The 21,774-nt window shown below is 36.5% G+C and overlaps 1 protein-coding gene across 1 annotated transcript in view; it reads left to right on the forward strand.

Moving 5' to 3' along the window:
* The window catches only part of RP1 (RP1 axonemal microtubule associated), a 166,926-nt gene that overhangs the window by 112,081 nt on the left and 33,071 nt on the right, over positions 1-21,774 (forward strand). Inside the window, 9 exon segments of the mRNA XM_038126920.1 lie at positions 685-763; positions 2,306-2,437; positions 2,920-3,101; positions 3,621-3,707; positions 7,280-7,412; positions 9,984-10,123; positions 14,525-14,747; positions 14,750-14,776; positions 20,491-20,732. Of these exon segments, the coding sequence (XP_037982848.1) occupies positions 685-763; positions 2,306-2,437; positions 2,920-3,101; positions 3,621-3,707; positions 7,280-7,412; positions 9,984-10,123; positions 14,525-14,747; positions 14,750-14,776; positions 20,491-20,732 (1,245 nt within the window).

Below are 21,774 nucleotides of genomic sequence, written 5' to 3' on the forward strand. Positions count from 1 at the left end.
GATGACTGTTCAAAGAAGAAGATGAGTATATATAGGTGGGAGGTGAATAAATTATAAAGATTTATGGTATGGAAAAAAGAAAAGACTCCATGAAGTCTATTGATCATGCAAGTCTGTTGTATGTAGAAAATTTGGCCTATTATAGAGATAATTTAAAGGAGACATCCTTATCCCAAAAGTACAGCAGTTGAAATCTTCACAGATACCATTCACTTAATTCCCATTTACATGCCTTATTCCCGCTAAATTTACTGTGAATTTTAGTGAAAATGGAATTTCTCCAGATTTTCGGAATTATTAGACATCTAGTATTTATCAGTTTCATTGCACATTAGGTTCTGGACCAAAGTAATTTTCAACACATGAGGATTCATTCATTTCAGTCCATGCAGGTATGAGAAATGAGAACTTTATTGCAAGTGTGTGTATCTGATTTTTCCAAAAATTCTTCCTACTAAATACAGAGGCATTCTGAAAATATCAACTGTATAAGAAAAGATGAGCTATAACACATAATATTTAATTATGAAGTCAAACGCAATTAAATGGCATAGATGAGATAAATTTGTTTCTATCAAGGTGCAAAACAGTGATCAGACACACCAGGCTAAACTGATAAATACTCAAAACCAGACCCATATTAAGTTTAACTAAAATATAATTTTGATTATTTTCATATTGCAGGTGGATATTTTCAAAATCAAATCTGTAAACTTTGGCAAGTTGAATCAAGTTTGTGTTGGATTTAAAAGTCTAAGAAAAGGTTGGTAAATTTTTGGTTAATGTAAGGTAATAATGATGTAGATTATTAGATTTAGGTGATTCTAGTACTTCAGAAATGTCTGAAATTTAACAAAAAAGTGTTTTTAAAAAATTAGAAAATATGAAATTGATTTCTATTTTCTGCTGGTTATTATTTATTTTGGATTATACATGCCAAGTATCCAGATACAGCTTGGTTTTACTAAAATGTGCAAGGGATTCCAAGGAAATATTGTGACAGTGTCAAATCATAAAATTATATATGAAATTGTTCTGCATTGAAGTTTCTATCTTCTTATAAGCACAGTCAACATAGCTTTTGTTTTTCATGAAGCAGTATGCCATCATGCTTTTGAAACTTGTAAATTTCTTCTGCCTGTACATTTTTAGATGATGGATAAGTCAAAAAAAGGAATTTATTTCAGGCCTATACTCTTCGATGTAAAGACAAGAACATTAAATTGGTTCATTAAATTGAGAAGCTGAATACAGCAGAAAGGCTGTACTGGCCTCACAGGTTCTTTCCTTCTAATCCATGCAAAATATTTTTTTAAGGGATCCTGCATATGTGAGGTTGACTGGCAGATAAAAAGGCTCTACTGCTGCAGCATTTTTCTCATCCTCCTGCTGACTCCAAAGCAGCTATTGTAGCTAAAAAAATGGCTTATTTCTTGAAAAAAAATACCAACAACAAAGAGAATCATGAATTGGTATTTTATTCAATCCTTTGGCTACAATTTTGGCCCATTATTTTTTAAAGACAACAGAATAGAGATTCTACAGGTATTTTACTCCTGCAGGATAATGTTGATAATGGAAATGATTGTTCCAGAATATGATAACCTGAGTCTCTTGTTCCTTCTTCTTTTCTAAAAAACCCCACAATTACAAAACGACTCTGTAGGTTAAACTCGGACTCAGAAAAACAGGATGGGAGACTATTTCCTAAATGGTAACATTAAAATGAATAATTAAACTTTCATTCACTTCAGCGAGACTGGGAGTGTAACCAAGTTTACCAAGACTCAAAGATCTGAGTCTACAAATGCCTTGTTTCCAAATAATCATGGTCTCAAATCGAGATAAAACTAGCTGAAGTTTGTTCCTTATTATCTACAATGGTATCTCTCCAGAAAGAAAGCTATGGGTTGAGTGGATTTTCTGATGGCTAATGTCATAGAAATCCTGATCCTTTTTCCATTAGGACATTAAAAATATAATTTCCTATTAGGGTTTCTTGTGTCTAAAGATTGCATACAAAAGCCTTACCATACTTTGAGATGTAATAGATCATTACAGCAAATCTATCCCTACATTTAATTTACCAAGATATGTAAAAACATTGATTATTTTGGAGTGCAATGGAACAGACAGAAACACATACACATAGCCAATATATTTTCAGAAGTTTTATTTCCTTAAGAAGTCAGTCAAAAGAAAACCTTTTACTGATTTGATGAAGGTAGAAACTATGACTGCATGCACAGAATATTTTGTTGCTTAAAAGGTATAAATTAATAATGTCCTGTTTATTTTCAATCAGATGGGTGGTTTTTGGAAAAAATTCTTATAAAAGAAGTCTTCTACCCTTTTTCTACACATTTTTTTTTTCACGATGGATGGGTCAATAAACGCTCCAAGGAAGATTTTGTGGAAGTCGCAATTCTGCTCAAAGGTAATACAAGCAGAAGTGTCCTTCATTTCCATGAATCACTCCTGCATGGTAGAGCAGTTCACAAGTGGTATAAGGCTACATCTCACAGTAGGAAGAACTTAGAATTGGTAGCCCAATGGTGGGGGGCACAGGCCTGGACCAAGGTGAATCATGCCTTCTGTGAAAAAAGGGGAAGAAATTATGCCTGGGATGGAGAAATTTGAAATGGCAGAATTGAAAGATTGTCCCCTGGCAGCACGTTTCCTGTCCTTGGAACAATACAAAGAGAAGAGGCATGGCATCTGTGTGAGTGTGACATAGATCCATGAGGCCACTGGCCTGGTTTTCTACCCCTCCACGGGGCTAAGATGAGTAATGAGGGGTTTGTGTCTTTGTTGCTGAATTTCCTGTGCTACATCCAGCACTACCAGGCAATATGATCTTTTGGTTTATACTGCCTTATAAGAGACATTGCCCTAAATATAGGCTTGCTTTTACTGCAGAAACATCTGTGGCATCTCTTCCCGTGGAAAATTTAGATACAAAAAGTAGAGGATGATGGCAAGCATGGGTGCACTGCACACAAGTACCAGAAGATGTTCCTAACATTCAAATTGTTGCATTTGGAAGAAAAGGGAAATCCCCTGCACAGGAAGTTCAAAATCTGAGTGATGCTCCCTTTTTGGTTGGTTTCTTTTCTACTTCATACAAGTCTTATCAAATAGTTTCAGTAAAATAAGAATTGTAGCCAATATGTGTGGCATTATGTGCACTGGTTGCTTGTCTATACCTGTGTCTTAAATAAACACAGCTCAGAGAACATCTCACTTGTGGGCCAAAACATATCACTTAGGAGAACTCTCTTGAGGAAATGCCAAATTTGATGGGAAAAACCTCATTAACTTTGAATTAAGTGGGGAGAAAAGAACTGGCCTTGAAAATGCAGAATTCAGTTGTACATTTCCTCCCTTTTGTTGAGTTGGCCTATGCTCTGCAACCATTTCCTTCAGTAAAAAATAGACATAATTTATGATACAAATGTGAGTCTGAATTAACTTGCACTCTTATTAGGACTTCCTCATCCTAACACTAACCTCATTGACCAATATTATTACCTGTTGAATTTATCTTTTTTTGGGTTTAAAGTATGCTATGAAAACCGTTGCATGCGACATATAGTTAATTATTACTATTTTTTTAACAGTTGACCATTGGTGATATTGGAGACATAACAAAAGTCTCCTTTGTGTTATGTGGTCCATCCTTGAGAAGAGGAATTAAACTTCACAAGGTATTCCAAATATAATACATATAAACTTGCAATAATTTTCAACATATCAGTAAGTAACTTCTGTTGACACACAGATGGTCTGTTACCTGGTATCTACAGATGACTGCCTACAGCTTGCAGATCTCTTTGTGGGCAGCTCGATCTTGTTTGCTCCTGCTGAAATGCATATTGCTACAGCTCTTCACTGGTGTGCAGACCCATTATGCACAGTTCATCCTTACATGGAAGGCAGTGTTTCCTGCTGATGTTAGGAAATCTTAATTCCTGCATGGAAGTACTGATGGTCTCCACACAGACCAACCTACCTGTGGAAGCCAATTAAGATAATATTCAGTGTCTATTCTTTGCAATATGGCCATCAGTGGGCCTCAAATCTCTGATTGTAGTTTAATACATCTTGAAGAATTCTCATAAAAAGGAATGGAGAAAGGACTTAATGCTGTCAATCTTAAAATGGAATTAGAATTTAAAAGTATCCTTAATACTTCAACTTGAAGGTTAATTCAAGGAAAAAATGTGTCAATGAGCTCTGCCTATAGGCAAGGGCAAAAAAACCCCACTGTGGACATAGCACTGAATTAATCTGAAGTAAAAGAATGATTTCTTAAACTGTGCCACAGAGTCCCTTAACCCTGCTATGGATTTGAAAGATCAAGGTGATTCCTTAAATGCATAAAGACTCCAGAAACTGTTCTGATGGGAAATGCTAGAGACAGCTGCATTCCAGACTAAAATGTGAATAGGCTTGTGGCACTCAAAGGAACATTGAGTCTGAATTTATGAGCTCCTCTCGGGACAGAGGAGCTGTTTGTTTTACATTTTCTCCCCAAATGTGTTCTGTGTCAATTAATATTGTACTCTCTATTTAGGCTATAAAAGTGGAAAGAACAGGCAAGCAAAGCTAATTTCTCATTTTAAATATGCATCTCCAGGCCATTTGATAAAGCATTCAAAAATATTTTGACACTACGTTTAAAAATCCATTATGTAATATAAGACTTCAGCCTTCAGACCTGGTGGCTCAAAACATGGCAGAAAATTCAAAAATTAAATAGTTTGCTTTCTGCTTTCTTTTCCGAAACAACCCTATGCAACTGGCGAAGTGATTTTTGTCTGTATTTTCAATTACTTCACAATTCATTTCATAATTGGTTTATTAGTAGCTATAAATTTTTACAATCTACAAGAAGTCAGTAGGTTGCTATAGACCTAAGTATTTCCTTGTATGCATGTGCAACAGCACAAGCCCCAATAACATCTATTGCTTTTTCCATTAATATGCTTATAATATCTAATACTAATTTACTAGTTTATTTATAAATTATATATATCCATGGAAGCATAATCTAAAATGTAACAAGCTGGTCTCACTTTAGTAGGATTCTTACAGTGCAGAAAAAAATAGAGGTGTTGTATAGAAACAGAAAAATGACAGGCAGCAGTCAGGATGTGTAAGCTTACCGTGAACCGGTGATCAAACACAACCCCAGCTAAATAAAATTACCTTCTTTGGTTTCTTTTTAAGTGAAAGAAGTAATATTCAAAGTTCTAGAAGTTTCTCAGAAACACAGATGAAACTGAAAAAAGGAAATAAAATCCCTACGTCCGTCTTGCTACTCTTTGTCTTCTCTATTTTGATGTTTACAGGGTTCTTCCAAGTACTGGAGTTTTTCCTATTATCTTCTACAGTTTTCTGTAAAATTCTGTGGTGAATTATATAACTTTAGCTAAAATTTATGTATTTTCTGTAACTTCTGAAGATTTATATACTATAGAATGAGTAGCTATTTCTTGCTCAAAACCAGTTTCTGGTCTTTCCTAAAATAGAATATAAACCCATTTTTTACATTTGTTTAGAATATAGAACACTATATGATTTGAAGATTAAGTTCACACTTAGATGTAATCTTAGAACTAGCAAGAATTTGTCAGGTATATTTTATTTTAAGGCCAAAATCTGCATAAATCTACACACCTCATTTTTATGAGTTCAGTTTCTGCAGGCTGTCTGCCTGCATATGCAGGTAAACCTTAGTGCAATTTTAAGACAGATAGGAGTTTGTGATATGTATTGATATTTGGGGTTGCACATATTGATAGAAGTTAGTGGGAAATATTTTTGTATAAGAAGAAGTTATACATTTAATATAAAACATTTTGCAATTGCAAGTGCAAAAAATACCTATTTTTTGGGGGCTGCAATTTTACTGGAATTTAACAATACCTAAATAAATATACCTTTTATTCAAGTAATTAATGGTTTAAGTTTGGAAATGGTTATGGGATATTGTTTACTTTCATCTGGAAGCCCTGTGACTGGTCTTGTAAATCACTGGACAGAATGAACTAGCAGTAATGGAAAATGTTAGGTCATTGCATTTCTAAGAACTCAAGGACAACACAGTCTGATAAAATTTTTGAGAGCGGAACTGTCGAATTCCCAATAATTTAGTTTGTCTCATTCAATTATATAAATATTTATACATGTCAAAGCTTGCAGTTGAAATCTGTGTGAGGACACCTGTGCTCAGGATTTCTAAACACTTGTATGTTTATTCTGTATGATGAGCACAAAGTTTTGCAGTTGCAGCTGCTGGCAGTACTGGAAGGAAGTGACCACAATAATTTTGAGAATCCTCGCCTAAGAATTCCAATTACTTAATGTCCTGATGAAATTAAGTTTTTGTTTCTTTTTGTTTCTTTTTGTTTTAAATGTCTTGGATGTGCTATTTCCATACAAAGAGATCCTGAAGACTGAAGAAACCATTTCTGCAAACTTGCAGTCATTGGCTATTTATGAAGTTCAATATTGCATGTAATAGTTACCACAAATGTTTCTAAATATACTTGATGGATTTTTACTCTGTTTTTATAACCTGGCATAGGATAGAGTACATGATCTGAGTTTACCTCCTGTGAATCTGATTTCCACCTTGACCCTCTCAGAGGGGATATGTGAGCTCCTAAGGCCGTGCTTCCTCAACTGGTTTGCATGTTCTAAGTCCACACTCTTGGAACTTAATTTCTTCACTCTCCAATAAATATTTATAGCCAAGTAGAATGAAGCTGCACCTATGTTTGCCCATTCTATTGAAATTCATTCTTCAAATAACTTATTTCCATAGGCAGCCCTGAAAGCCACTGGACACCTAATTTCTGCCAACTTTGAAAATCCTACCTGAGATTTAGCAAGACTGATTTAAAAAAATAAAAAGTAGCAAAGCAAATGTTTTTGCAAAATGGGCATATGCTATTAAGATTGATGTAACTGTATTCATTCATCTGACATTCTAAATTGCAAACACATACAGGTCAATTTAAGCTGTATCTCTCATTGATTCTTTACAAATGGGTTCTATGCTTGTGTTGATATGCAATAAAGAATACATCTAAAAGCATCAGGCTGCAGAATTAGCAGCTTGAAGAAGCTCCTCTGTTATGCAGAATCAGATAGCTGTTATAAAGTTTGTGCAGGAATTAGTAAAAGGAAGAAATGTTAGTTTCTATTGGGATGCAAACAGGAAATTAAATAATTCAAATAAATGAATTTCTTTCTCTGATCCTGCACGCAGCTTCAGCTGAAAGACCTGGACACTAAACAAGAGTTGGGCTTTCACACTGAAACCTCATGTCTGTTTGGAGAAGATGGATCTGAGACCGTGGCAGAGCTTGCTGTGGTCAGGCCAGACCAGCCACCACTCAGGGGTATGCTATTGAAATAAAAAATAAATACATGAGCAAATGCACGCACACACAGAGAATTGTAAACTGCCTAATAGGATGAACACAAGGCACAAAAATGCAAAGCATTTAATACATATTAAAAAAACACTCAAAATTTCTTTTAACTATTCTTTCAATAAACTGTGGGATCACAGAATCACAGAATGACTAGGTTGGAAGAGACCTTCAAGATCATTGAGTCCAACCCATGCCCTAACACCTCAACAAAACCATGGCACCAAGTGCCACATCCAATCCTTTTTTAAACACATCCAGGGATGGTGACCCCACCACCTCCCCAGGCAGACAATTCCAGTATTTTATCACTCTTTCTGTAAAAAACTTTTTCCTAATATATAACCTCTATTTCCCTTGGCACAGCTTAAGACTGTGTCCTCTTGTTCTGTCAGTTGCTGCCTGGAGAAAGAGACCAACCCCCACCTGACTACAACCACTTTTCATGAAGTTGTAGAGAGGGATAAAGTCATCTCTGAGTCTCCTTTTCTCCAGGCTAAACACCCCCGGCTCCCTCAGTTGTTCCTCACAGGGCTTGTGTTCCAAGCCCCTCACCAGCCTTGTTGCCCTCCTCTGGACATCCTTAAGCATCTCAATGTCCTTCCCAAACTGAGGGGCCCAGAACTGGACACAGCACTCAAGGTGTGGCTTCACCTGTAACAAGTACAGGGGAAGGATGACCTCCCTGCTCCTGCTGGCCACGCTATTCCTGATACAGGCCAGGATGCCATTGGCCTTCTTGGCCACCAGGGCACACTGCCAGCTCATGCTCAGCTGGCTGTCAACCCCAGGTCTCTTTCCGTCCCTTTCCAGCCACACCATCTCCAGCCTGTAGCACTTCAGGGGTTGTTGTGGCCAAAATTCAGGATTTGGCACTTGGACTTATCAAACTTCATCCTGTTAGACTCTGCCCATCCATCCAACCATTCCAGATCTCTCTGCAGAGCCCTCCTACATTCCAACTGATCAACACATGCTCCCAGCTTTGTGTCATCTGCAAATTTACTAATGAAAGACTCAATCTCCTCATCCATGTCATCAATAAAAATATTGAACAGAACTGCCCCAGCACAGACCCCTGAGGGACACCAGTGGTGACTGGCCACCAGCTGGATGCAGCACCATTCACCACCACTCTTGTCCAGGCCATCCAGCCAGCTCCTAACCCAGCAAAGAGTGCCAAGACCCCAAGCCATGGGCTGCCAGATTTTCCAGGAGGATGCTGTGGGAGACAGTGTCAAAGGCCTTGCAGAAGTCCAAATAGACAACATCCACAGGCTTTCCTGCATCCACCAGGAGGGTCACCTGGTCATAAAAGGGGGCCAAGTTGGTCAAACACGACCTACCCCTCCTAAACCCATGCTGGCTGGGTCTGATACCCTGGCCATCCTGTAAGTGCTGTGTACAGGTATCTAGTTAAAGCATTTTCTTCTGTTTTGAAACAAATGACATGTATTGTTTTCACCAAAATAAGTACCAATTTGAAAGTCTGAAAAATGCACAAAGCCTAGTTAGTATATTATGGCAGTTTTCAGAAAATGACTGATTTACACTTAATGAGGGACTAATTCACAGATTAAAAAAATTCAGGTGCAAAGTTGTAATGGCATGAATTGCAAAGAGAAAATGCAGGGTTTTTTAGGTTTTCTTCAAGCCCTATTTCTGCCCCCGAAGTCATATTTCATTTCATCATTGTATTTAAAATATGATAACATCTTTCTTTGTTCAGATTACATTCTATGAAATATGTAGAAAAGAATTCTAATTCATTACACTGTGAACAGAAGTCTTAGTTAAAATATTTAAAACTTTTTGCATGTAATATCTAACTGGAGGCTAGGCTGCAAATGGAAATATATCTTAAGAGTCTGTTATAACGTTTAATTCTTCCAGAACCCATTAAAAATCCTCTGTCATGCTGCCTCAAGGAATATGTACTGCATAACTCATCAGACAAAAGTCATGGCGAGCCATCCTTTGTTGTGAAGAATAATAACAATGCATATTTGTATAAATAGCTGAGCCATTTCTGCTGAACATATTAAATAATGTAGGCCATAATTCTCAAAATATGAGATTTAAACACAGTTCAGTTGATCCAGAACAAAAAGTGTTTTTCATCATCTATGTCTGTGTTTTTTCCTTGGTAGAATGTTAGAGTAGATAAATCCTAACTCAATTTAGGACATATAATTCCTACAAGAACTTCTGTTTTTTTTTACAAAGCATGATAAAATCAGTCTGAGTCTTTCAGGTGATTCCAGAATCCAGAAGTAGGATATTTTCTCCTTCTGTAATGCAAGCATGGATTCTTGCATTGATTTGTAAAAGGCATTTCATCCTTAATGCTGAAGTGTGTGCTGTGAGATAGCTAGCAATCTATATGAAAGTCAGAAAATTGATGTCAATTCCTATGACTTAATTCCTTGGTCTTTAAATTAATCTTGTACCTAAAATATATTGGTTTGTAATGTTTGGTAATTACATTGCTAATAATCTCATTTCATAATGTCTCGTGTCACTGATTTTTCATGGCAGAAGTCCTTAACTTCATCAATGTCCATACAGGAACACTGCCTGCATCAGGAACTCATACAGATGTATTTATCACAGTATTTGGAGAGTGGGGAGATTCCTGCAAAAGGAGACTAGGACACTCACATTTTGAAAGAGGACAGGTTAGTGCTGAGTAATTTTCCTTACTTTTTTTTTTTGATGAATTTATTTTATTATTTTCTTATACCATATTTCTTTCCAATTATGAAATACCAGCATGGATGTTGCACTCTGGTAACCTGTGGAAAGCATGTGTTGCTTGCTAAGTATAGGCATTTTATCTGAATTGAGATTCCAGTTTAGGAATAGTTTGAGTACAAATAAATTTAAAATCCACAAACTCTCAGTAAACATTCTCAGAATCTGGAACTGCATCTAATGATATATGAAATTCCATTGCTTAATTTTCACCTATTTGTGAAGATAATATAGAAATATCAGGGCTATTTGCTGTGACTGCTCCTTTAATTTTTATTTTTTTTTAAATATGCCCAGATAGAGTTGAAAGAAAGATTTTAAATGTGTTAGCTACTATATGTTAATTAATCCATTTATCTGTTAAATTGCAAACAGGTAAGCCTGATTGTAGACATAATTGTCTGCTCAAGATAAATACTAGGAGAGATTTTCTGGTTAACCTTTGCTTTTTACCATATTAATGATTATATCTGCACAGCATGTTCACCCATACCCTGAACTGAGAGCACTAGATCAATTCATCCTGTACAATGAAGCAGAATCCTCTGCAAATTTTCATACTGTTTCTTATGCTCTCTCATGCCTGAGATGCCATAACTTTCCTAGGCAACATGTTCCACTGCTTTCCTAGCCTTGCGCTTAACTCTTCCTTCACTAGATTTATTGGGTCTTCTTGAGCGTAGAAACTTAGAAACCAGACACATCATTTTGTTCCAGAGTCATACTCTAAGCATTGATACTTTTTCTTCCACGAATTTGTATAAATTCTTCTATAGACACCTGATAAGTGTCCATAGCCTCCTTTGTCAACTGAATTGCACTTGACCTGCTACCTGAGTAAAACTAAACTTTCACATACTACTTAAATCTCATTCCATATCTTTCTTTGGAAGACACAGTGAATGTTTTCTTCCACGTCACTTTCTCTTTGCTTCTCCCTTGCTTTATAGACCTCTACCCTCTGGGCACTGGTATTGCTGCATTGTTCTTTGCAAAGAAAAATGTCTCTGTAATCTTCCTATTTATAATTTTCCATATGTTGTTCTGACTCTTCACTAATGCTTCCTTTTTTTTTAAGATGCCATCTTTTTTTCAGAATCCTGCTGTCTTAGCCCAAACTGTGCTATACCGATGTAGGAAGAGCTTTATTATGTTGATTGTCTGGATAATATTATTAAAATACAGGTTAATCCTTGGCATTTTTGAGGGCAAATGTTTATGGACAGCTAGAAGGGTTAATCAAAGGTGTAAAGGCACATGGTAAGTGACATAATCTGGAAAAGAAGTCTAAAAACAAATAATTCACATGGCATTTCATACTGGATGTTAATACAGAGTCAGTGATACAGCTGTTAGTGATAAAGAACTCACAGCTACTATGTTGAGCTTCAGAGTGCTGAGTGTCTTCCCAAGCAGTTCCTTTGTTTTCGGGGAGCAGTTTTTGTGCTGCAGACAATGAAAGTGTTCTTCAGCTTAGGTGTGTTATGTGTTCACATTCTTCATTGTTCGATAGGATCCTGGGAAAGGGTTGAGCAGTGGGATGGCAAAATGTTCTGACCATACTGAGCTATTTAAGGTGAGAAATATTAAAGCTGGTGGCAGAGACTGCAGAAGAACCTCATACACAGTGAATGGGTAATAAAATGGCAGATTAAATTCTTTGTAGCTAAATGAAAAGCATTGGCTGTGAGGAGGAATAATCCCTTACATTTGTATGCAAAATGATGGGCTCTGAAATATGAAAGTAGTAGGAAATCATCTCCGTAAAAGCAAAACAAAATGAAAACAGAACAAAAAGTGTTTAGAAACTATTGAAAAAACAAAAAAACCCCTAAAAAATCCAGCCACCTCATGTCAGAAAACACAGTCATGCCTCCAAAGATGTTCACTAGTGCAGATGCATAATAGATGCTGTGTTTTGTTGATTCACTTGTCTTAAAAAGTGCAGGAAGAATGCGAAGTGATATGAATTATCTTCCATACAAAGAACAGTGAAGCCAACATGTATGTTTAGTCTGGAAAAGAGATGATGAGAGGAAAGGTGAGGGAGATAAAAAATATAAAATGACATAGAGAAAATAAACATTTCTATTTCTTTATGAAATACAAGAGCTCCAGAGCATTCAATGTAATGTGCAGGTGGCAGAATCAAAACAAAAGAACGTGGCTTTTTGCTCAATGTGTAATTAATACATTTTACTTTCTGGCACAAGATGTTGCAGATGGTAAAGACATATTGGTGCAAAAAGCCATTGCACATTGTCATGGAAGACAACTTTCCACTGAGGCTGTTAAGTGCAAAGACGTAATCTCTGCTCAGGCAATCTCTGAACCACAAATTGCAAAAGGCTGAGAGACTTTATATTCAAGAAGCATCTCTATGTATTTGCCTTATTTTTCAACTCTTCCATAGAAATCTGTTAGTGGTAGCAGTTGGCAACCCTAGATGAGATGGACTAGATGGTTCTGCAATTTAAAATACTACTACCAGTCTTACCTTCCTTTCACATAGAAGTACATCAATTAAAAAGTTGGAATGAGGTTTTAGTGAGAGTTTCTAAGATTAGAAGGTGAAAGGAAGGAATGTAAAGGGCAAGCTGTCTTGAGAGACAGGACTACATCAGCAATATCCCTGAAAAATGTGGAATGGACAGGCAAAGAAAACAAAGTTAAGGAAACTTGAGACACAAAAAAAAAAAAAGGATCTCTCTTCACTGATAAAAAACATGAATATAAGGAAAAGCTAGGAAGACGTGTAAGAAAATAGATTAAAATGGATTTGCAAAACAGTTTAAATAAAATCCTTTTGGCTTTCATTAATTGTACTTCCAGTAGTGTGTTTAATACAGTTCCAAATGTCTTTATACTGAAGGAAAAAAAAGAGATGTAATGACATCAACCAAAACTACATTCTTACTAACACTGAGGGAGTAGGCAATTTAATGTATTATTATAAGAATTCATTGATAACAATGGGTGATTATGACCACTGTTGTCTAATGAATGTTAATTATTATCACAAAGAATGAAACTAATGATAGGTCCCTTTCTCAATTAGAGTTAGCTGTGAAGGAACATGAGTGTTAGCAATACAGGACATTTCCTCTAAGTCAAAGGTCATGTAGACTGACAGGAAAATTATATTTGGCTTGGAACTACAAAGAATAAAATTAAAAAGCAATGAGTGCTCTGGAAAAGTTATTTGCAAGATGTTCCTCCCAGCTAGATCTTATTTTGGGCTACATATACTTACATGCAGGGGTATAACTTACCATGGTAACTGTTTGAGGATAGCGTGGATATAACAAGGTATGAATGCTGGAAGTCCTAAGGCTGTGCTAGGAATAATAACTTGGATGTTTTCTTTTTCTGATCACATTGTGGAGAATAGACTGACACAGACAGGGGAATGGACGAGATGACATAATTCATTCTAAAAATCATCTCTTCCTTCATTGCTTTCTGGTCCTCATCCTTTTTCCTGCCTGGTGGCAAATTGGTTGGCAACAAATAAAAATTATAGCGTCTGTTTCTACTATCCATCTGGGGTTTTTTAATGTCACCCACACACATGCCCATGTATCTACCCACCCACTTATATTATCTTGCACAGAACACATTCATTCTCTCACTCACATAATTTATTCATCCCAACATGCACTAGTGCAGCTGCCATTTAGCTTTTGTTTACTGGTAGCCGTAGCAATATTTAAACAGATGTCTATTTACATCCGAGGAGCGCATCAATTCTTGCCTGTATGCGTGTACAGCCTCAGTTATAGTTTCTAATGTCAGTATCTTCCTTTGTTTGCATAGTCATCAACAGTATTTCTGTTCAGCGTTGAATAATACAACATTTCCTATTTGAATAATAGGGTGTCTTAAAATGTAAAATACTTGGAAATGTTTTAAAATAAAATGTCTTATCCAAATAGAAATTTAAGTTACCAGGTCTATCCTGATTCTCAAAGAACTCCCCTTGTTTCCTTTATGAGGGATTAGTTGAACTTCAATTTCCATGAGCTTTCTCTAGGTTTTTTGATCAGAGGTTTGTTTCTACCTGAAACAAGCAGAATGTTTTTTTGCAAAAAAACCTGAACTGCAGTGGTCATGATGAAGAAAAAATGTATATATTCAAGGATCCCCATAGTTTCTGAACAGGTTCTCCAAATACAAATGTCAGCCTTTAACATCATTCCTTATTCTCAGGAAAAGATCCTTCAGCATTGAAAGGATTCGTCTTTCCAAATGCAAACTTTTTGGAGACAGAAGCTAAGATATACAGTCTAATCTGTTTGCTATTCTTTTTGCCTCTATCTTCTCAGGTTTGTATCTCTGAAATGAGAGCAGTAGACCTTGGACAGTTAAGCAAAGTGCTTGTTGAGCACCATAATGTGGGTTATGGAGCAGCATGGTACCTCGACCAAGAAGTCATCTATGAATCAGGCAAGACTGAAGAACAATATCTGTTTCTTTGCCAGCAATGGTTAGACATTGGAGTTGGTGATGCACAGATGGAACGAACGTTGAAACTTCTTGGAAAAGTTAGGATGGAGTCTTGACAGGAAAGATTTATGGTAAGGTCCAAAATCCTCAAAACTCCTTCCAGCTTTGGTTTTAATTGTAATCCTTTTTTTTTTTTTTTTTTGGTTACTTTTAAGGCTAAAACCAAACTACAGAAACAGTATAGCTTGAATGTGAACTGCCTCTCTCACACCAATTGTCTCTCCAAACATTTTCATGAGATGGTAAATGCAATTACAATGCTCAGGGAAGAAAAACTAGAGCATAAGGGAGATATTAAGTGACAGAGGCAATGAAGGTACTATGATTTTAGTTGAAGTTAGAAAAAAAGCTGAAGCAGAAACAAGTAGGTTGTTCCATATGGCATTCAATGCAGAGCAGAAGGCTCCTGCAACAGTGATGAAATCACAAGAGATACAAAACTCTTTTAGCAGAATGCGATTTTCCCTTATGTTCATATATTTGCAGAAAGCATTTGCTTTTATTTGCAGTTTTCTTTTTTACTTATATCAATGGCACAAGTTCTTGCAAACAGTTAGTTGACCTGAAGTCAATATTCTATTCAAATTGTTTAATTAACAACCAACCAAAATTCAGAAACAACTTAGACACTGAAAGCATGCTTTGCCAGGATACTGTATTTTTTAGCTCTCTCATGTGTCTTTCTTGAAGAGGTGTAAAATGCTGGTTTGGGTCCATTTATGAAAACTGAATCAGAACTGATAGACCAAACTACGTAATGTTTAACTAATCTGAAGGTCTGAATTTGCATTCTGTATGAGCCATTTTGTAAACTGGTCTCTATTAACTTCCATGGTCCTGCATATTTCCTTTTATGTTCAGAGAATTTTATACTATACATAACTGCAGATAAAACTAATAGATTATATCCTCATATTTAGTCATCTACAGTTAGTCCACTCACGAATATCTCATATCATCTAAAAAAACCAGAAATTATGTTACTGATACTACAGAAGAACAGAAAACCATGGAAATATTAGCATATTATGAGCAGCTAGAGACAATTTCAGAATAAGAATAGCTGTATTTCACCACTGCAAGCATTCTAAGTCTCTATTAAGTAGATTCCATAGGTGTCCTACATAGTCCATAGAGCAAGGCAGGTGTCTCCTGAGGGAAATTCAGATAAGATGCCCAAGATTGGTCAAAATCTATCACATCTTTCTTCACTGATAATATGAAAAGTGAGAGAAATCTTGCATCCTTGTTTATGCACGTTGATTAATGTCTGAATATAGCTGTGTACAAACAATTTCCTTCCTCGGTTTCCCACACACAGACATAAACCTCAAAAATCTGAGTACAGATTTGATAATAATTTCATGTATATGGTTGTTAATACTCAGTGCTATATCTATTGAAAATCATTTTTGGTCTGGGTGTACAATAAATCCAGAATTAATATGACAAGTAAGTAGAGGGCCTATGAAGAATGGAAAAATAAAAGACAAATCAGCAAAGAGCAATATACCTTAGGGGTCAGAAACTATGTGGATATAATGGAAGTTACTATCAAGCTAAATCAGATTTTGTAAAAGAAGTAAAAGAAACAGTAATGGTTCTTCAACCCTTTACTCTTTAAAAGAACCTTCAAAGATGACTAACTATTCAGGAACAATAGAGTGCAGACTGAAGATCATGTAGGTATAATCCCTAAAGAAATAGAATACCTCGTCTCTCTTCTCATTGAGGAACCATAATGTTGGCCAGGGAAGCCAAAATCACAGTTACAATGGGATGAGCTTACTGGAAATCAGAAAATCTGAAAAACAAATAGAACTTTGAGCTCCCTTTACTCAAACAGTGACAATCAGGGTAGTTGTTAGTCCAGTGGCAGATCTAATAGCAAGGATTTAAAACAATTTTATGAAGAGTTAACATCAGCAAACATAATGGCTCCATGTAAAAAGTAGAGGTAAACAGGAAATGAGAAGGAATGCACCATGCCTTTACTAAAGATAGACTGTAAAACAAGATGATACTACAGAAATATTTTGCAGTAAGACAAATGTAATGACATTTAATCTGTCTAAATTCCTGTATTGAATTTTATTTTCTCTATGGGAAATTATTAGGTAATCACGAGGAAGTGGAAAGTAGTAGTAAAAGGAAGAATTGTAAAGAGCTGGAGAAGACGCAGATGAATATGTTAATGATGTTAATGATGTTTGGTGCGACAAAATTGGGAGTGTTATCAGGAGATGCGAAGGTTGTGTGATAAACTTTGAGAACTGACAGGAATGGAACCGAATTCTGTGGCAAGCAGTTTGTATACAATTAGGTGTAAACTCAACTTGCTATATGAGCTCTTAATTCCAATACAGGGTCCTAATTTCAATTGGTTTTTTTTTGTTTTTTTTTTTAAGAATTAGGAGCTAGCTATCAGATAAGGGTCAACAAACTGTATTTGATCTGTATTGACAAGTTTTGTAACGATTTCTGCTATAAAAATTCATCAGCAGGAGAACTATGAGAAATATCTGGGTTTGTTATAAGACCACAGGATAATTTTGAGGTAGTAATGTGACATGGCTATAGGGTTACTGTGACCTCACAGTGCATGTAGGCATTATCAGTGAAAATCAGTGGCTTACTGGCGTTACAGAGAAACCGTGATATTTCACCGGCAACGCTGTGTAATTGTGGCCACCTCTGTCCAGAAGGACTGGATCAAGCTGGAATAGTTGTAAAGAAGATATGATGACTGAGAAAATGGCAACTCTGTTTTGAAAGGGTAATGAAAAAAAGTGACAGATTCAGAATACCTAATGAAATGCTCAGAATGGACACAGTAGTGATCTATCAATTTAATAGTGGCTTACACATCAAGAAGAGAAGAGAGTTATTTAAGCTAACAAAGTTGTCATAAAAATAAATGGCTTTTAGCAGTCCACTAACGCCTTTCCAAGAGAATGAAAAAAATTCTGAGAAAGAAAAAAAGAAACTTTAGATTTTTAGCATTGCACTCTAAGTTGGGTTGACCCTGGCTGGATGCCAGGTACCCGTCAAGGACGCTTATCCTTCCGCTCCTCAGCTGGACAGGAGAGAAAAAAACCACAACAAAAGGCTCGTGAGTCAAGATAAGGACACAGAGAGATCACTCAGCAGTTACTGCCATGGACCAAACAGACTTGACTAGAGTAAATTAGCTTAATATATTACCAATGAAATTAGAGTAGGATAATGAGAAGTAAACCCAAATCTAAAAATGCCTTTCTTCCTTTTTCCTGGCCTAAAGTTTGCTCCAAATTTTCTCTACATCCTCCCATGCAGTTGTGCAGCAGGACTGGAAATGAAGCTTGCAGTAAATTTCTCGTGTTGTCTCTATAGCTCCTTCCCCTTCCACTCCAGCACAGGGTGACAAGAGATAGTCCTTCCCAAACTTTTCCTAAGTGAGGCCTTCCAACTGGCTGCAGTTCTTCTTGAACTGCTCCAGCATGGCCTCCTTCCATAGAGTGTAGTCCTTTAGGAGTAAACCTGCTCCAGCACAGGCTCTCTCCCCAAGGCCAGAAGGTCCTGCTGGGAGTCTGCTCCAGTGCAGGCTTCCATGAGGTCACATCTTCCTTTGGACATCGACCTGCTCCATCATGGGATTCCCCCATGGACTGTCGATGGATCTCTGGTTCGCTGTGGACCTCCACGGGCTGCAGGGACACAGCTGCCTCAAAATGGTCTTCACCACGGGCTGCAGGAGAATCTCTGCTCACCCTCCTTCTGCACTGACCTGAGGAACTGCAGAATTGTTTCTCTTGCATTTTCTCACTCTTCTCCAGTTACAATTGTGCAAGTCTTTCTTCCTCACTTTCTTAAACACCTTATCCCAGAGGTGCTCTCACCATCACTGGTGGCTCAGCCTTGGCCAGGGGTGTGTCTGTCTTGGAGCAAGCAGGCATTGGCTCTGCTGCACGGGGAGGGGCTTCTAATGGCTTTTTACAGAAGCCATCCCTGAGGCCCCCCTGCTGCCAAAATGTGGCCATGCAAACCCAATGCACTGTTTTATACTTAACTAAGGAGAAGGAAGGACGCTGTGTTTAAATTGAGTATTAACAAACTTATCAGAAATTATATAATTTAATATGTGTTATAGCAGCCTATGGCGCTGTACTATCCAACTGACATAGTCCCTCCATTCCTGGGCAGCTATATATATATATATATATATATATTCATAGTTTAAGACCCAGTATTACAGTACTAAAGGGGTAAAATATCCTAGATTATGTCACACAGGATGTGATAAATTTTCATTTGATTCCAATTTTTTCATAGATATCATTAATTTCATTTGCATTTAATGTTCATAGGCATGAAAATAGATTTAGGATTATTCATGAAGTTGTAACACTGAAGTTATTTTGGATGATTTTACAGGTAGTGAGTACTAAATTTTTATGGCAACAAGAGCTGGATTTATGGCACAGATCCTCACCTGATCTAAAGCAATAAAGCTGAGCTTTACGTTAGTTATAGTAGGAGACAAAAGACTTTCCTGTTGTGGTTAGGAAGATGAGGTGACTGAACATTCTGAAGCTGAGGTAGGAAGCTGGAGTTTATGGACATAAACTCCAGGAATCTCTGATTCCATTACTCAAAGTAAAACAACCTGTTTTACAAAATAGCTATTTGAAATGATCAGATCCATACTTTGCCTCACTTTGCATAAACAGAGCTAAGTCATGTTATTTAAAAATTCTGTTCAATTCTGCAGTAGCCTGGGCGACCAAAAATTCTAATTTTCAGAGGTTTTTTTAAAATTGAAACCACGAATTTGATAACCTTAAATTTTCCATATGGTCTATTAACATGAATTAAAATGTTACAGCTAACTGAATCAGTGAGTTTTTTTGGATGAAGTTTCTGATCTTCAAAACTGTCTTGTTGATTGAAATTTTAACTAAATATCTGTTCCATATAAAGTTACCGAAGTTACTTAGGAGCCTACCTGACATCAGACTCTGCAGTCTTTCTGAGCCTTCAGGGATCTGTCAATTCATCTCCAGTGCTTAAGTGACTAAATGCTTCAAAAAGACCTAGTAAAAATTCTCCTGGAGTCTTTCCTGAGTCCCTAAAGTAGACAAATCTATATGATGTTGTATAGGACTATTTTTAGTCTCTCAGCTAGCATTACTTCTTCACAGAAGAGGTGGATAAAGTTTTGTACTTTTCTGTCATGATAATTGTGGTGAGGTGTGATAAAATATTCCTTTTCAAGCACTGAACCAGTTTATCTCACCACCATATTCTTATAGTATGTATACAGCACATTTTAATGTGTTCATTTAAGTAAATCCCCAAAAAGTTAAAATGAAAATACTCCCTGACCAAAGGCAAACCTAATAACTGGTAGTATATTGCAAAAAGTATGCTGGTTTTGAATGGTGACTAGTGAGAAAAAATTATTTAAATCATCAAGGGACATTTATAAGGGGCAGGGGAAGAAATCAACAGATTGTCATGGATCTTCACAAGTCTCTAATGTGGAACTCACAGTCTCACCTGCACATTGCTCTTGGTCTGGTGCATCTCTAAAGTATCAGCTACCACTATGAAAGGACTGATGTCCAAATTTGCATTCCAGTAAATCAATAGTAGTGAGTTAACCTGTCATGCGCCAGTATTTGAGCTCAGTACAAAGGTGGGAATGGGTTGCTAGTCCCTCACTAACTCAGCCTGTTACAATTTGATGTATTATTTTGGATATTCAGCAAACCAATTAATTCTTTCTGCTGTTTTATTTCAACAGGGACTTGGGATATCCACGTCACAACTAGTGGCATTTCTTCTAGTTCCACAAACCCTAAAATGTCTCTAACTGTATGTGGTGAAAAAGGAACTTGTACTTCAGTCACATTCCCCAAAGGATCCCTTAAAAAAGAGTAGATTTACGAGACTTCTATTGAACTAAGTAAGAAATTTAATACTATATTCAAAGTTCACCTAGAAATTGAAGAAGCTGGAGAAGGAGAGACTTGGCATTGCCATGAGGTAAAAACTAAAGCCTAAAGCAATTATTTATTGTGCCTCTATTAATTTTTTTTCTTTCCATATTATATTTGTTATTTCTTCCGGTTTTCAGTCCTATCTGAGATTCCTAAATTTTTAATTTACAGAAGCTGCAACAGTTGTAGAACACTCGCTTCAGAGACTGCTCAAAACACTAGGATAGCTATGGATAACAAAAATCTTGTGAACTTGGATGGATTTCTGGAGAGCCATATATACAGATGTGCTATCATCTTTAGCATATCGGTGATGTGTTTTCAGAACTGTACTCACTGGCATACATTGCAGTATTTACATAACTCCAAATGGGCTGTTACATGTTGTAGAGTCAGTGATCCATGGCAAATAATTAAGGCAGACACTAGAAATGCATTTTGATGAAACTATCTGCCTTTTAAGTTGGCATGTGAAAAAAAGAAGTGAATAGCAAAAGTGACAATCTTTCTTCTGATATCCAGCTAAAACCTGACATCACACTGAAATTGCAGTGGCATTTCTCTATACAAAAAATATCTTCATCTTCTTCTGCTGGAAAAATAAAAGCAATTCTAAAGGAAAGATTAATCTTCTTTAAAATTGCAGGCATGTTTTTTGTCCACTAATGTTTCTTTTTGTCCTTATTAAAAACTGAAGAAAAAATTATTTTCCTTTCCAACACATGGTATTACTGAGCTGAACTCCCTGACATTTAAATGGTAGGCAGGTTGTTAATTTCATCTTCATAGCCAGATGAAATAGTCATCCAACCAATCTATCAAAATTAAGACTGCTTCTGGAGTATTGTAGGAGACAGTAAATCACAGCAAAAATTTCAGAACAGAAACCTGGCAGTTGAGAACAGTGACATCTATTAGTCTGTTTTACTTCATTAGCTCAGAACAATCACTCAAAGCTCAGTTTAAGAGAAATCAGCATAATTTATATAAATAAGGAAAAGATACACCCTTACCTTAGGTAGGAAGAGGTAGAAAAAGAAATTATAAATTTCCCTGCTTTGGGATACATGTCAATTATGTTGGTTTTA

Source organism: Motacilla alba, chromosome 2 (assembly GCF_015832195.1).
Source record: "Motacilla alba alba isolate MOTALB_02 chromosome 2, Motacilla_alba_V1.0_pri, whole genome shotgun sequence".
NCBI lineage: Eukaryota > Metazoa > Chordata > Aves > Passeriformes > Motacillidae > Motacilla > Motacilla alba.